Source organism: Anas platyrhynchos, chromosome 21 (genome assembly GCF_047663525.1).
Source record: "Anas platyrhynchos isolate ZD024472 breed Pekin duck chromosome 21, IASCAAS_PekinDuck_T2T, whole genome shotgun sequence".
Classification (NCBI taxonomy): domain Eukaryota; kingdom Metazoa; phylum Chordata; class Aves; order Anseriformes; family Anatidae; genus Anas; species Anas platyrhynchos.
In genome coordinates, this window is record NC_092607.1 from 15,671,357 (window position 1) to 15,683,829 (window position 12,473).

At 43.6% G+C, this 12,473-nt stretch overlaps 1 protein-coding gene across 1 annotated transcript in view; it reads left to right on the plus strand.

Moving 5' to 3' along the window:
- The first annotated feature begins 981 nt into the window (after nt 1-981).
- COL9A3 (collagen type IX alpha 3 chain) overlaps nt 982-12,473 on the plus strand; it is a 35,941-nt gene continuing 24,449 nt past the window's right edge. The window contains exons 1-6 of the mRNA XM_005029010.6: nt 982-1,291; nt 2,488-2,556; nt 6,143-6,178; nt 6,667-6,738; nt 7,511-7,564; nt 11,389-11,424. Of these exons, the coding sequence (XP_005029067.3) occupies nt 1,226-1,291; nt 2,488-2,556; nt 6,143-6,178; nt 6,667-6,738; nt 7,511-7,564; nt 11,389-11,424 (333 nt within the window). The 5' untranslated portion in view covers nt 982-1,225. The remainder of the gene's footprint in view (nt 1,292-2,487; nt 2,557-6,142; nt 6,179-6,666; nt 6,739-7,510; nt 7,565-11,388; nt 11,425-12,473) is intronic.

Consider the following 12,473-nt stretch of genomic DNA (forward strand, 5'->3'; position numbering starts at 1 on the left):
CCCTCAGTGGGGTTTGTGGTGTCTAATAAAGCATTTTGATTTACTTTGAAGCCACCTGAACACATACAGATGCACGTTCCCTTTCTGTCCCCAGCTGCCTGTTCCAGAAATTCTTGCAGAGACTAGGTAAATGTTTGAGCTCTCTGTCCCCCATCAGAGCTGGTGGAATATTGGCTGCTGGGGAGCTGGACAGGCACTCAGTGTTTGCTCATACAAGCCTCCTGGCATAAGGATGTCAAACTGAAGTCCGGTACTTCATTTTTAAAGCTTTGCTTTTCCTTTTCTGCTCTCTTGCTAGCCAAATGAGCTGTGTTATTTCAGTCCTGATGCGTATTTCCACTGTCTCCGTTTGCAAACTGCTTTGGATGAAGTTGTCTTTAACAGATGAAGTATGGAACTATTTGTAGGAGGTGTTTCTTTGTTCTGTTTCAAATCCGCTAACTGGTAACTGTCACGCTTCCTTCCTTGCAAATATTTCAAAGGCAATTCTTTCTTAGTTTCTTGCAGCTCCCAAGAATTTCTCCTTTTTTCTTCCTGCTCATGTCTCTGTGATCATCTGTCCTCTGGTCAGGATTCATCACTTCCTCAAGAAATCACCTTGGCTTTCTTTGGATCTCTATGGAGAGAAAAAGAACTGAAAAACAACCGAACAAAAAAAAAACCACACACACCAAAAAACCCTACAGATGTGAATACACTTCCAGTGCTAACAAAGCATCCTGCAAAGCAGTGAGTGCATTTAGCTGTAATTCATCTTGCACTTGTTACAGGTATATTAATTCCTCTGGTGAAATCGAGTAGCCTCAGGCGCTGGCTGACTCTCCATCTGTTACTTTTTAATCTGCCCAGCACTGAGGCGGTGATGGGCTTTGAGAAATGCCCCAGCTGAGGCTTAAAGAACGTATTTATGTCTCTAGCTGAATTTTTCTCCTGTGCGTGTCTGCAAGTCCAGCCCTTCCTTAGGCTCCCTCCCTGCTTGCTGGGGCTGCCCAGCAGGGCATGAATGAGAGCCTCTCTTCTGAGGGACTGCTGCTCCCCCTCCTGCTCCCACCTCCTTGCAAAACCTCCTCTTGCCTCGGAGCTCAGCCCCTCTTGCCAGAGCTCCTGAGCTCTGCCCCTCCAGCTGGAGCCGCAGGTTTATCTGGAGGCGAGGACTTTCATTTGTAAGCTGAGACCCAGGAGGAGAGAAACCGTTTGGCTGCCCAGGAGTAAGAGCGTGGGCGCGATGACTGCATTCCCCACTCTTGGGCTCCTCGTCCTTTGTCAGCTATTAGCCACCACCTCAGCTCAGGTAAGAATTTTCTTTTACGTTTTATGCTCAAGAAACGAGTCTGAGGGAAAGATAAACTGCAATGCGCGTATGTTATAACTGCAGGATGAAATGTGGCAGTAGGCAGATTATTAATCTATTGGTTTATTTAAAATGTGCAAGTTGCTAGGTACTGTGTATGAAAACAGCTATTTTCATACCCACACAGGTAGGCTTTTAGTTTTTATCCTCGTGTACAGAATCTGCTGCTTAAGTTTAAAAAGTACTGTCCTCCTATTCAGGAGTGCTGTTACATGAGATAAAGCTTGGTGAAAGGGAGACCTGTTGGTGTAAGAGAAACAATTTTCTTTTACGATGAATAATGCATTGCCAGTGAGACTAGGATGTCCTAATCTGGTCCTTCATGAGCCAGAGAATTTCTTATTCCTTCCCTGAATCAATTTTAAAACTTTATGAAATAGCATATTTAATTCTTATTCGCTTCATCCATGAAGCTGTATTAAGCTTCCCTGAATGATGTTAATGTTACTGCCTGGGGAAGTAGCTCCTCGGTGAGGTTTTTCGTTGTGCTAGTGAGGAATTTTTGCAGTCTGGCTTGGGAATTCAGAGCTGCTTCCACAATGGAACCTTTGTTCGCTAAAGCAACAGCAAGTTGCTCTCTGGAGCCCTCTCCATACAGAAGTCATTTGTTGGACCTTTATTTCCTTTCCCCCACATCAGACCTCCAAAATCCCAGATTTTCGAGTGACATCCTGCTCAGAGAGGAGGTTTTCCCTTTCTCGTTCTGTCTTGAGCAGTGTCTGGCTGGCTCCATCACCCTATCAGCCCATCAGACTGGGTCTCAATGCATTTTTAATGCCAGACACTTTGTACCTATTTTTTAAGGACTTTGCCTTTCCTCCCCTGCCCAAAATAAAGCATTCCTGTAGGCAGTGAGAACCAAACTAATTTGCTTCCCAGCAAGCAGGTCTTATTCCCAACACAGTAAACGTGCTGGGTAAATGTGCTGGGAACCCTGAGAATGTGCTCAGTCAAAAGGGTTTTCCAGAGAGCCTTGTTTGGGTCCCGAGCTCCTCCAAGTCCACCCGGGATGCTGGGGGGGACCCTGCGGGATGGGGTGGCTGTGGGACTCAGACATCGCTTTCTGATTTAGTCTGTATGTTTCTTCTGATGCAAAAACACTCTTCTCTTTCTCTTCACCCCCCCAATCCTTCCAGAGAGTAGGACCACAAGGCCCTCCTGGACCCCGAGGACCCCCTGGACCATCTGGCAAGGACGGCATAGATGTGAGTGTCATGCGGCAGAGGGCAGGCTCAGCTGAGGGCGGGTGAGTGAGGGGTGGAGCAGAGCAGAGCGAGCTGAACAGAGAAGGGCTTCTTGTTCATCCGATCCCCAGCCTCTGGGCCGTCCAGCACAGGTAGATGGACCTGGAGAACCAGCCCACCTGCGAGAGACCTTGTTCTGCAAGGGTCAGAACAGCGAACAGGGGTGCTGAGCGGCCTCACTGCCTTTGCAGGATCAATCCCCTGTTTTGAGAGAGTTAAGGACAATCCTAGTGTATGGACAGGGTGTTACAGCCCTGCCTGCAGAGCTGCGCATTTCTCTTTCCCTGTGGAGGAAGGAGGGAGAACAAAATATGGAAGGTTGTGTGCACAGGCACAACGTGCACCAATGTCACTGCACATTCTGTAGTTCTGAGAGAGGTTTATATGATATTTCAGAGCAAATGTATTTCTGGAGAGCCTGGAGAAACTCTTAATATGGACACTGCTCTTACTCGTATTGGTTTTACTTCAACAGCCTAAGTGGCTAATTTATGTTGACGTAGAAGAGGCCAGAATCTGACTCTCATGCTTCTGGACATGAATGGCCTTTAGTGGCCCAAACAGCACATGAAACCTTTATTTCAGTGGGCAATTCCTTAGATGTACACGTCCTGCATAGGTAGAAGACTGTCCCACAGGAGATACTGGAGGGAAAAAAAAAAACTTGGCCTATTACTTTTAATTGATATGTCCATAGAAATTCTGCGCATCTGTTGGAGAAGAACTGTGTTGTGTTCTGTAGACGGCAATGGATAAGGGCATCAGACGAATCTTCAACATAAGAAATACAAAAGACCAGATTTCCATTTTATTATTCAGTTTGAGCAGTGCTTGTCTCCATAAGCTGCTTACGGACTACATCAGGGTTTGTTTTTTTTAAGTTCATCCGAAGTAAATTTCTTGCACTCAGGCCTTTAGGCAGCCTTGAAAAATTCTATTCATTCCATGCAGGTCATTTTCTTTTGGATAAGAAGGTAAAAAAGATATATTAGCTCCCTGGTAAACGATGAACAAGGAGGTTTTTTGTCCGCAGTGGTGAGCTTTCATGGTGGCTGTGTGAGCAAGGCTGGGCTGCAGGGAAAGCCGCTGATTTGCAGCTATTCCCTCTGAAGTGTCCTTTCAACTGAAGGAGATATTTTTTCTGAAAATATCACTCTGGTTTTGTAGTCATTCAGATCTGGTACCTCAACAGCTTCTCTCCACTGTTTTTCATGATAAAAAGCCTAAGGGGGATACCCTGGAGGAGGGCAAAAGCGTCACATTCCCATTAAATGCAGGGAGCCTATGGAGTTACTGTAGCAGGACATCAGTGTGGCCAGTGGACTTCAGGACAGGGTGGCTGGTTTGGTATACCGAGAGAAAAAGAGGAATTATGGGAGGGATGAAGCCCTTCAGACTTCAGGTTGTGACCAACTTTTAGGTAACAGCAACTGGAAAGAAACAAATCCCCGTGATTGTGTTGTTCAGCAGCTCTTTTCTACAGAATATTTACATCTTATTCTGGAACTGCATCAGTATCACTTCTGACTGCTTTTGGAAACAGGAACCCAGGGAAATGTTGGTAATGTGAATCTACACTTTTTTATCCACTGCTAAAGCTTCGGAAAGCTCCCTGTGGGAAAGGATCAAATAACACCTAATTATCATGAAGAACCTGCTCCTAATAAATCAAACTGCTGAGTAAAGTATTTAAGATTTGAAGTTTGGACTCCATGGGAGCTGTCTGCCATTTGAACAGACCTGAACTACATCCCTCCCACAGCTGTAGGTCAGTTCAGGTGCCCTGTTAGTGTGAGCTGTTCAGGGATGGTTCACAGTTCACAGTTAGACCTGTAAGGAATTACACAGAAGAAGAGATTGAGAGCTGTGGCTAGTGCTGAGCACATTCAGGCAGCCTTCTTCATTGAGGGATACTGTTTTTCTGGCAGTACCTTCCAAAAAAATTACACCATATAAAATCCAGCACTGAACGGAGAGGAACATGTGGAGCCCAAGCAGTAATGTCAATTCTACCACTGCAAAGAATGAAACTATTAGTGGTGAGCCTTTTTTTTTTTTTTTCAATCAACTTTTCTAGATCCTATCTATGCAAATTTTCTAAATTCTGTAACCAACTCCAGCTGGATTGTCTTCACAGATGGCTTTGAATGAATGCTGTGTGGGAAGAGTCACTGAATGGTCTCTGAGAGTGATAAATGCTGCCGAGGTGCTCAGCAGTCCCTTACCATGGGCCTTGAGACATTAAGTGGTGCATAACACACAGCTGAATTATTCAGGAGCTCTCTGAACAAACCTTGGATGAACCCCATAAGAACAATTTCTAGAAGCTGCTGGTCTCGTTCCTGCCTTTCAGTAGGAGCTGCAACATGAAATCTTTTATAATTATAGCCTTTAACATGCTTCACAAGCAAAATCTCTCCCTCCCAAGAATAGAAACAGCTTGTTGTGATCAAAAGAATTAGCGACGAGTTCCTGTGAATTATTTCTGAGAATGTAATTCTCCAAATTGCTAATAAGCAATTGTCACTTTTGAAAACTCAAGCTTTATTTTTTTTCCAGTTTTCATCTCCTGGCTTGACTTTAACACAAACTTGCTAAGAAAGAGTAAACTTCCTTCCCAAGCACCCAGGGGAACGCTTCCTTTTGCTGATGGTCTTTGCCTCTAATTCCCAGTGATGTGGCATTAGGGGTATAAACACATTAGGCTTTTGATTCATTTGACTGAAGTTCTGGGGCTCCTGCCGAGTACTGCAGGGGTCCACGACGGCAGGATCAAGGTTTAAGATGGTCCCAAACAGCATTTGCTAATGCTGTGACCTCGCTGTAAGGATTGCCATCACATCAGCGAGGAAAAATGCAAAGGGTTAGAAATGTAACGTGGTGAAGGAGGGGGCGAACCACCTTTGCTGCCATTTCTAGCTGCCATCACAAGCCATTCATTGCAAAAGAAGTGCTCCTTTCATTTCCTTGGCAAGGCACCTTCCCAACCCACGATCTTGATAGTTATTTATGGAAACCCTGTGGGTAATGGACAGCAAAAGAGTTTCTTCATCAAGGCAGAGGACAACACTCCCTCTGTGCGGTGGCCCTATGGTCTGAGCGTTGATCAGTTACCTACGCCGTGTGTAAATCCTTGCCTGAGCAAATCAAGGCAGCCAGTCTTGTGGGAAGCCCACAGACTTCACAGTTGCCAACACAGTAAATGCAGAAACCTGCTATAAATTCCACGACTTTGCTTTCTGCCTTTTAACTTCTAATTATCAGCCCCCCAGTGGGGATGGTGTTATTTCTAGCCTGGCTCGGTTAGAAACTGGGGATGTGGGTCTCACTAATCTGCTACTGTAGACGTGGAAAAGGCAGTCCAGGTTCATCCTGCTCTAGGAGGTGACAGGATCCAGAACATTGCCTTTATCCCCCTGAGTGTGGTAAAGCTTGGACTGGGCATGAAGCAGAGAAATTTTGTACAGTTGGGAGTACCACGGTTGCAGGAAGTCATCAGAAAGGAGAGGATCATTGCTAACACTGACGTCTTTTCTCTTTTGTTTAGGGCGAGCCGGGCCCTCCTGGTTTGCCAGGCCCACCAGTAAGTATTATCTGGTTGATATCATCTCATTCATCCTTTTAAAGAGTAGTATTGCACAAGAGCTAAGACTTAGTGGTTTGCTTTCCTCTTTAGCTACAGCAGAATTTCCATAACGGATAGGAGAAGAGGTACTCAGCACTGGTCCTGGGGACGTTTTTGGCATCATTTTGAATCTGCTTTAGCTCCTTGATCTGTCGAGTGATACTGAAAGGTGTGCCATGCGCCACAGCTCTTTGCCTTGGGCCTTGTATCCCATCTCTTTCTACCTCTCTACTAGGAACAGCTTACGGGCAACAGTGTGTGTAAATAATCAATAGGGTTGCAGAGACCTAAGCCAAAGCACTGAAATGCATTTAGGATTTGGATATGGATTCATAACAAGTTTCACTTCTCTGGAGAAATTTTTCTATGTTATTTGGTGTAAGATTAATCAATATATGCCACCTTTCCGTTGCTATGATATAAGAATTGCCTGTTTTCTGATTCAGGGGCCAAAGGGTGCACCAGGAAAGCCTGGAGCAGCTGGTGAAGCTGGATTGCCTGGCCTTCCTGGAGTAGATGTGAGTATTTTGTCATCTTCTCTTAGTGTAAATATTTCATATAGGCACAGATGTTGTCCTAAAGTGTCTCATCAACTTTCTACTGTGTCTACGGGAGAAGCAAAGTGGGTACTAGCTCTACATGTCTTACGTATCAGGAGAAATGTTGAGTCTAGAATTAAATAAGCAGCATGAGAACAATTATGTGATATATAACTGCTAGGACGGCACTGTTACAATGAAATATTGCAGTTCTTCAGAGGTGCACTGTGCAGGTCTGTAGAAACATGGGTTTTTGATGGTGTTTCTGGAGCAAAACCATTGAGCCTCATTTTAGAAATCCAGTCTTGCTTATCGGTTTGAGGCTCGCTGGTCACTGCCCTGGGTTTTTCCCTAAAGATCTGGACAGGTGACTGCACACAGTGAAATTTTCACAGCTTACTAACTTACTGCCATGGTAACTGAGTATGGGTGAGATTTTTATACACTTTCTTTAGTACGCAGGCTGGGAGGAAGCATTTAGGCAGCTTCCACAGCTAAGCTGAAGGACAACAGCTCAGTAAACTCCAGTAACAAGAGCACTTAGTAGTGTTGATCCACACTTAAAATGTGTAGGGAAAGGTACGGATAATTTGCTTCTAGTCCTCTCCCTTGTGCTTAATTACAGAGAGAAATAAAGTGGTTAGGCTTAGCTGAGAGCTTGGCATATGGATGATTTGTGATTGTGACAGGGATTTGCTACAGCTCTTATTACTGTGCTTCTCCACCTTGACATTTTCTTTCATTTCCACAGGGTTTAACGGGAACTGATGGCCCACCTGGCCCCAGTGGGCCTCCGGGAGACCGTGTGAGTACCACAGTAGATCTCAAGTCCCTTTAAATTAAACATTGTCATTGCCTGTGTTGATGACTTCTAATTCCTTTGTGAATTGGTGACTTTTGGGTGTTGATGACAGTGGCTTGTTTATCTGTAAACCCTCGCAGAATGCTTGGACCCTTGAAATGAAGCCCCAGGTGGCTTTTCTCTAGGCAGGGCATGATAGCCATCTTTCTTTCATGCGGTTTTGAATGTGCTTGGATAGCCTCGGTGGAAATACTGATGCAGAACAGCTCTTGTGGTATTTTGAGCATCTAAAAATTTCCTTGAAGTAGTCGATAGACTTAATTAAAAGTTTACCAAAGTGAAGCTATTCTGGCCTTTATTTTCAGTCTGAGTATGCAGCTCTGTTATGATTATAGTTACTGCTGCTGTGTATTACTATTTAAACTTCTACCTTTCATTAATTCTGGGGCTGTCAATATGGTTGACATTTTTAGTTGCTTTGGCACAAACTTCCCTAGCCAGCATAGCAAGAAGAGGTTTTGCATGCTTCCTGCACATTACAGCTCTGCTGAGGGAACACCACAGAGAAAAACTGCCTGCCTGAGTTGCTAAAGATGTCCTTCAGATCATCTACAATGGGACATTACAAGGAGGACACTTAGGCCTCTGTTATGACACTGAGAACAAATCCTAAGTGAGCCATTCAGCACAGGTGTTATCCAGCATGGTTATCTGCTTGTCTCCCAGCTCAGGGAGATAAGGATTGCATCCAGTGCTGGTCCACCATCCTCTTGAACTTGGGGCTGTAGTGATGGGCTGACAAAATCTCTCTCTTTCCCAGGGGAGTCACCCAAAGTTCAAAACTGTGAAATTGCCTTATTTAGTTGAAGAAATGAGTGGTAGAGCCACGTTTCTTTGATACACTGCTTCCTTTCCCATGTGCAAGGCTTGGCCACTGGGGAAGTCAAACCCAAACATCTTGGTCACAGCTCTGAGCCTCCACCCATCAGCACTGCACTGAAAACCATCTCCTGCGCTTCTCCTTAGGACCACCTTTCTTCCCAGAAATCCAGGGCTGCCAGACCCCGATGCCTCAGACTGCCTGTGGCAAGAGTTCAGTGTCTTCTGGGAACTGATCTTTGATTTTTGAAACAGAATGATTTGAGATCACACGCAGAAAACTGAGGAGTTTTGTGCTCGTTTCATGTTCGGTGGTAATAATTGCCCGTGCCCACTTTAGCACACAAACTCCTAGTTTGCAGGGTAATGGAGCAGATAATTTCTGAGCACAAGAACTTCCTCTTCAACTCTTTAGTGAAAGCACACAAACGCTGCTTTAGCACACAGAGTTAATGTAGCTGTGTGCTCTGATTTGACATGCTTTCCCTTGTCCTGTAACTCAATCTGTCAGCGTGGGGCAAATTTGGGACTTGTCATTTATGGGAGCTTTTCAAGGTCAACGGTCCATCTGGAAAATTGTTTTAATTGGTCTAATAAAAGCCTGGAAAAAGAAAAGAAGCTCTAAAAGCTCTAGCACTCTAAAAGGGCAGCATCATTATCCTGAGTGACTTTCTTCTGCCCAAGTTTAAGAACATATTTAGGTCTTGCAGGAATTGCTGAAATAAGCAGGCGTCTACTGACTGTTGTGGGATTGAATTCACACTTAACGCTATGACTTCTTCTGATAAGTATTTCTGAATTGGAGACAGAAAGAGACAGAAGGTATTTGGCATATGGAAGTGGGCTCCTAGAAGACAGGTTTTAGTAATATATTATTGCTAAGCATTTTCCTTCCCCTGCATGCCACGCTTCAGTCCGTCAGTGATTCATGTCTGTCCAGGGACAAAGTATTGTGCAGCTGGCATAACAAAATGGCTTTAATCTTAAATATTCCTGTCGTTCACAGCATGCATTAGCTTTTCTCATGGTGCTGTTTACAGACTGAGCAGATCAGGCCTATTTGTTTTTTTTGGTGTTTTGTTTTGTTTTCAATTAAAAAATGCTTAATTTTCAGCCAGGAATGAGCTGGGTTTTAACCTCGCTGCTAGATCCTGATGGCTTTCATTGGAAAGTTTTCAAAAGCCATTTTGAAGTTTGATGCTTTACACTAAGAACAACGAGGCAAACATCAACAAATCAGTGGTTTTCAAAGCAACTGACAGTGCTGGTGCTATAAAATCACATAATTGCTCATATTTATTTATGAACTCATAATGCCATATTAATCAAGTATTTCCTGTGCTCAATAGTTGTATATTCATAAAACATATTAAAGTGGAAAATTATGGTAAGACTGTTTTCTAATCAAAAGAGAAAGAACATTGTTATCAGGAGAATGAGTTGAGTCAGACTGTTATTAAAATAGAGGTGTAAATTAGAGTTTCTCATTGAAATTTAATGGAGTCACAGCAGCTTGCTTGGGGACGCAGTGATCTGCTATTGTAGCAAAACTTTTCACTGCTGAATGTTCCACCGTACAACCTAAAGTATATCAAAATTAAGGAGAGCAAAGTGCCAACACTTGGTGCTTTGGGTACACTGCCAACCTTTTGGCATGTGGGCCAAAGCAAAAGAGAGAAATGCAACTCTTTTGGAGTGGGGAGTGCAGGATTAGGGTGTAAACCAGTAGGTGCTGGGAATTCTGTGTTTTTACAGGAAGAGATCTCAGCTTGTCCCATGGGCATCGGCGGTTATAAAGACTTCAGCCTAAAGATAAAAGTGACTGAAAGAAAAACCAGAGTAACTCGCAGCAAGAAAAATGAATGAGCTGACATTCTGAACAGAGTTGATTTTTATTGGATTATCGTTCTTTCCCCACGAGACTATTCTTAATGAGGCAGTTGGGTCCTCGGTATCTTTCTCGTTAGATTTAACAAGGGACAACGTTTCTAATCTCATTTGGTGTGCACAACACTAGGAAAGGGCTGGAGTCATCACTGGAATCGGCAACTTTCCAGCTCTGCCCATCTGCCTTGCTCTTGTGGCCCTAGGGACAGATAGAATTTATTTCCAGCTCAGGAAATCATTCTCAGGATGTTTTGGTAGAGCATTTTGAGAACTTTTGGGAAACAAGTTTGGTCATTCCAGCTGGTAAGAGGCTGAGAAAGGCTTTGTGGTACAACAAAGGGATTAAGGAGTTCTGGCTGGCTTATTGTCTTTAGTTAAGCAGGAATTTAGCAATTTCAGGACTTACTTAATTCTAGTCTGAGACTTAAGAACACCAAACTGTAGTCAAGCTAAAGAGAGAAAATACAAATGGGAAAAGGAGATCTGAGATTTGCCAAGGAAACTAGTGAAGAGGCAGAAGTTGCCAAGACTGAAGGGAAATGTATGAATTAATAAAATTCGCTAGAACAAATCCAAATCTTGCAAAAACCAGATAATTCAGTCACTGTATCTACATCATGAAAGTACTGTGAATGGGAATATTTCCAATTAATTAAATTCATTTTATGAATGTTTAGATATTCATGGAGGCTCATCTGAGGCCTGCTGCAACTTGCAGAGGTGTCTATTTAGTCTTCTAGGAGCAGCTCGTGTTGTAAGCCCTATCCTATCTTGTCCCACAAACAGCGAAGCAAGTTGTTGGGGCCAGTTTGGAGCATCCACCCCTACTATCTTACAGTGTTCTTCCATCAAGTAATTAATTGTGAATGACAGAATCATTATCCATAAGTTTCTGTCCTTACATTATTTAATGCAGCTGAGCATCTCCAGTTGTGTACTGTTTGTATAAGACACTGCTGGAGCTTCCAAGCAGAGCAGACACTGGTGTCTAATCAAATGGAAGCTTCAGTTTTATTTCTGATTGACCTGCTAATTTGCAGTCTGTTGTTTTGTTCCTGTAGGGTGCATTAGGACCTTCCGGGCCGCCTGGACAAGCTGTAAGTAACTCCTGGAACTGCATTTGTAGAGGTGGTGTGTGGGACCATGCCTGAACCTGCACCGAGAGAAGATGGGAAGCCTATCCCAAACAAAGAGATCAAAGCCTGAATGAGTGAAAATACTGTTTAAGTATTTAAATATGTATGCTTGAGCTGCTCTGGTAACACAGTGTTTGCTCTTAGTCTCTGGGATGCTATAAAGCAACCTAGCTTGAGATAAAGACTCACATATCAAACCTTCCTTCTATGAGCTGATGTCTTTTGCGCTGTGTAAGAAAAAGGAATAGACTGTTTTGTATATTAAGCTATTTGGCTGCAGAGACATTACTAGCCATTCTGTGCTCATTTTGAAATGCATGTTGCTTTGTTAAACATCTCATTAGCTATTGGCAAGTCACATTTAGTCTTTGATGTCTGTATGGATGGAATAATAGAAAACCATGTTAGGTTCATAATGACCAGAACGGATGTCTCTGTAAAGAAAGCCCCTCTTAAATCCTTTATATCAAATTGAACGATGACTGAATATCCACATTCAACATCAAGCCTAAGGATTTCTGAATACAGCTGCTCTGATAAATCTTTTTTTAGTGTTGCATCTAAAAAGATCTTCAATTAATGCTAAACAATCTGACAGTCTTCTCCAACAATTATTAACACCCCTGTTTCTTCATGAAGCTGAGCTCAGTTGCAGAGCTTGCTGTGCTGATTTAAATACTCACATTCCTCTGCTGCCATGCGCAGATGTCACCACATCTTGTTTCTTGCTAGTCTAAATGTGCTCTCCAGGCAGAGGAAGAGAGCAGGAGGGAGAGCCTCACAAATCCTTCACCAGCGTGGTGCCATGGCACGTCCAGGCATCTATTGTGTTAGAAGCCTGGCCACGGCTGACTCGGCAGCCCGCTTCCTTGTCACCACGCATGGATCTTGCATTGCACGACTTCTGGGGGTGTCAGCTGAGATGAGGTCTCAGGAAACAAAAAAATTCATGAAAACAGGAAAAGCAGATAAATGTCTGTGTCCCACTATCATGCCACCATATGTGGCTT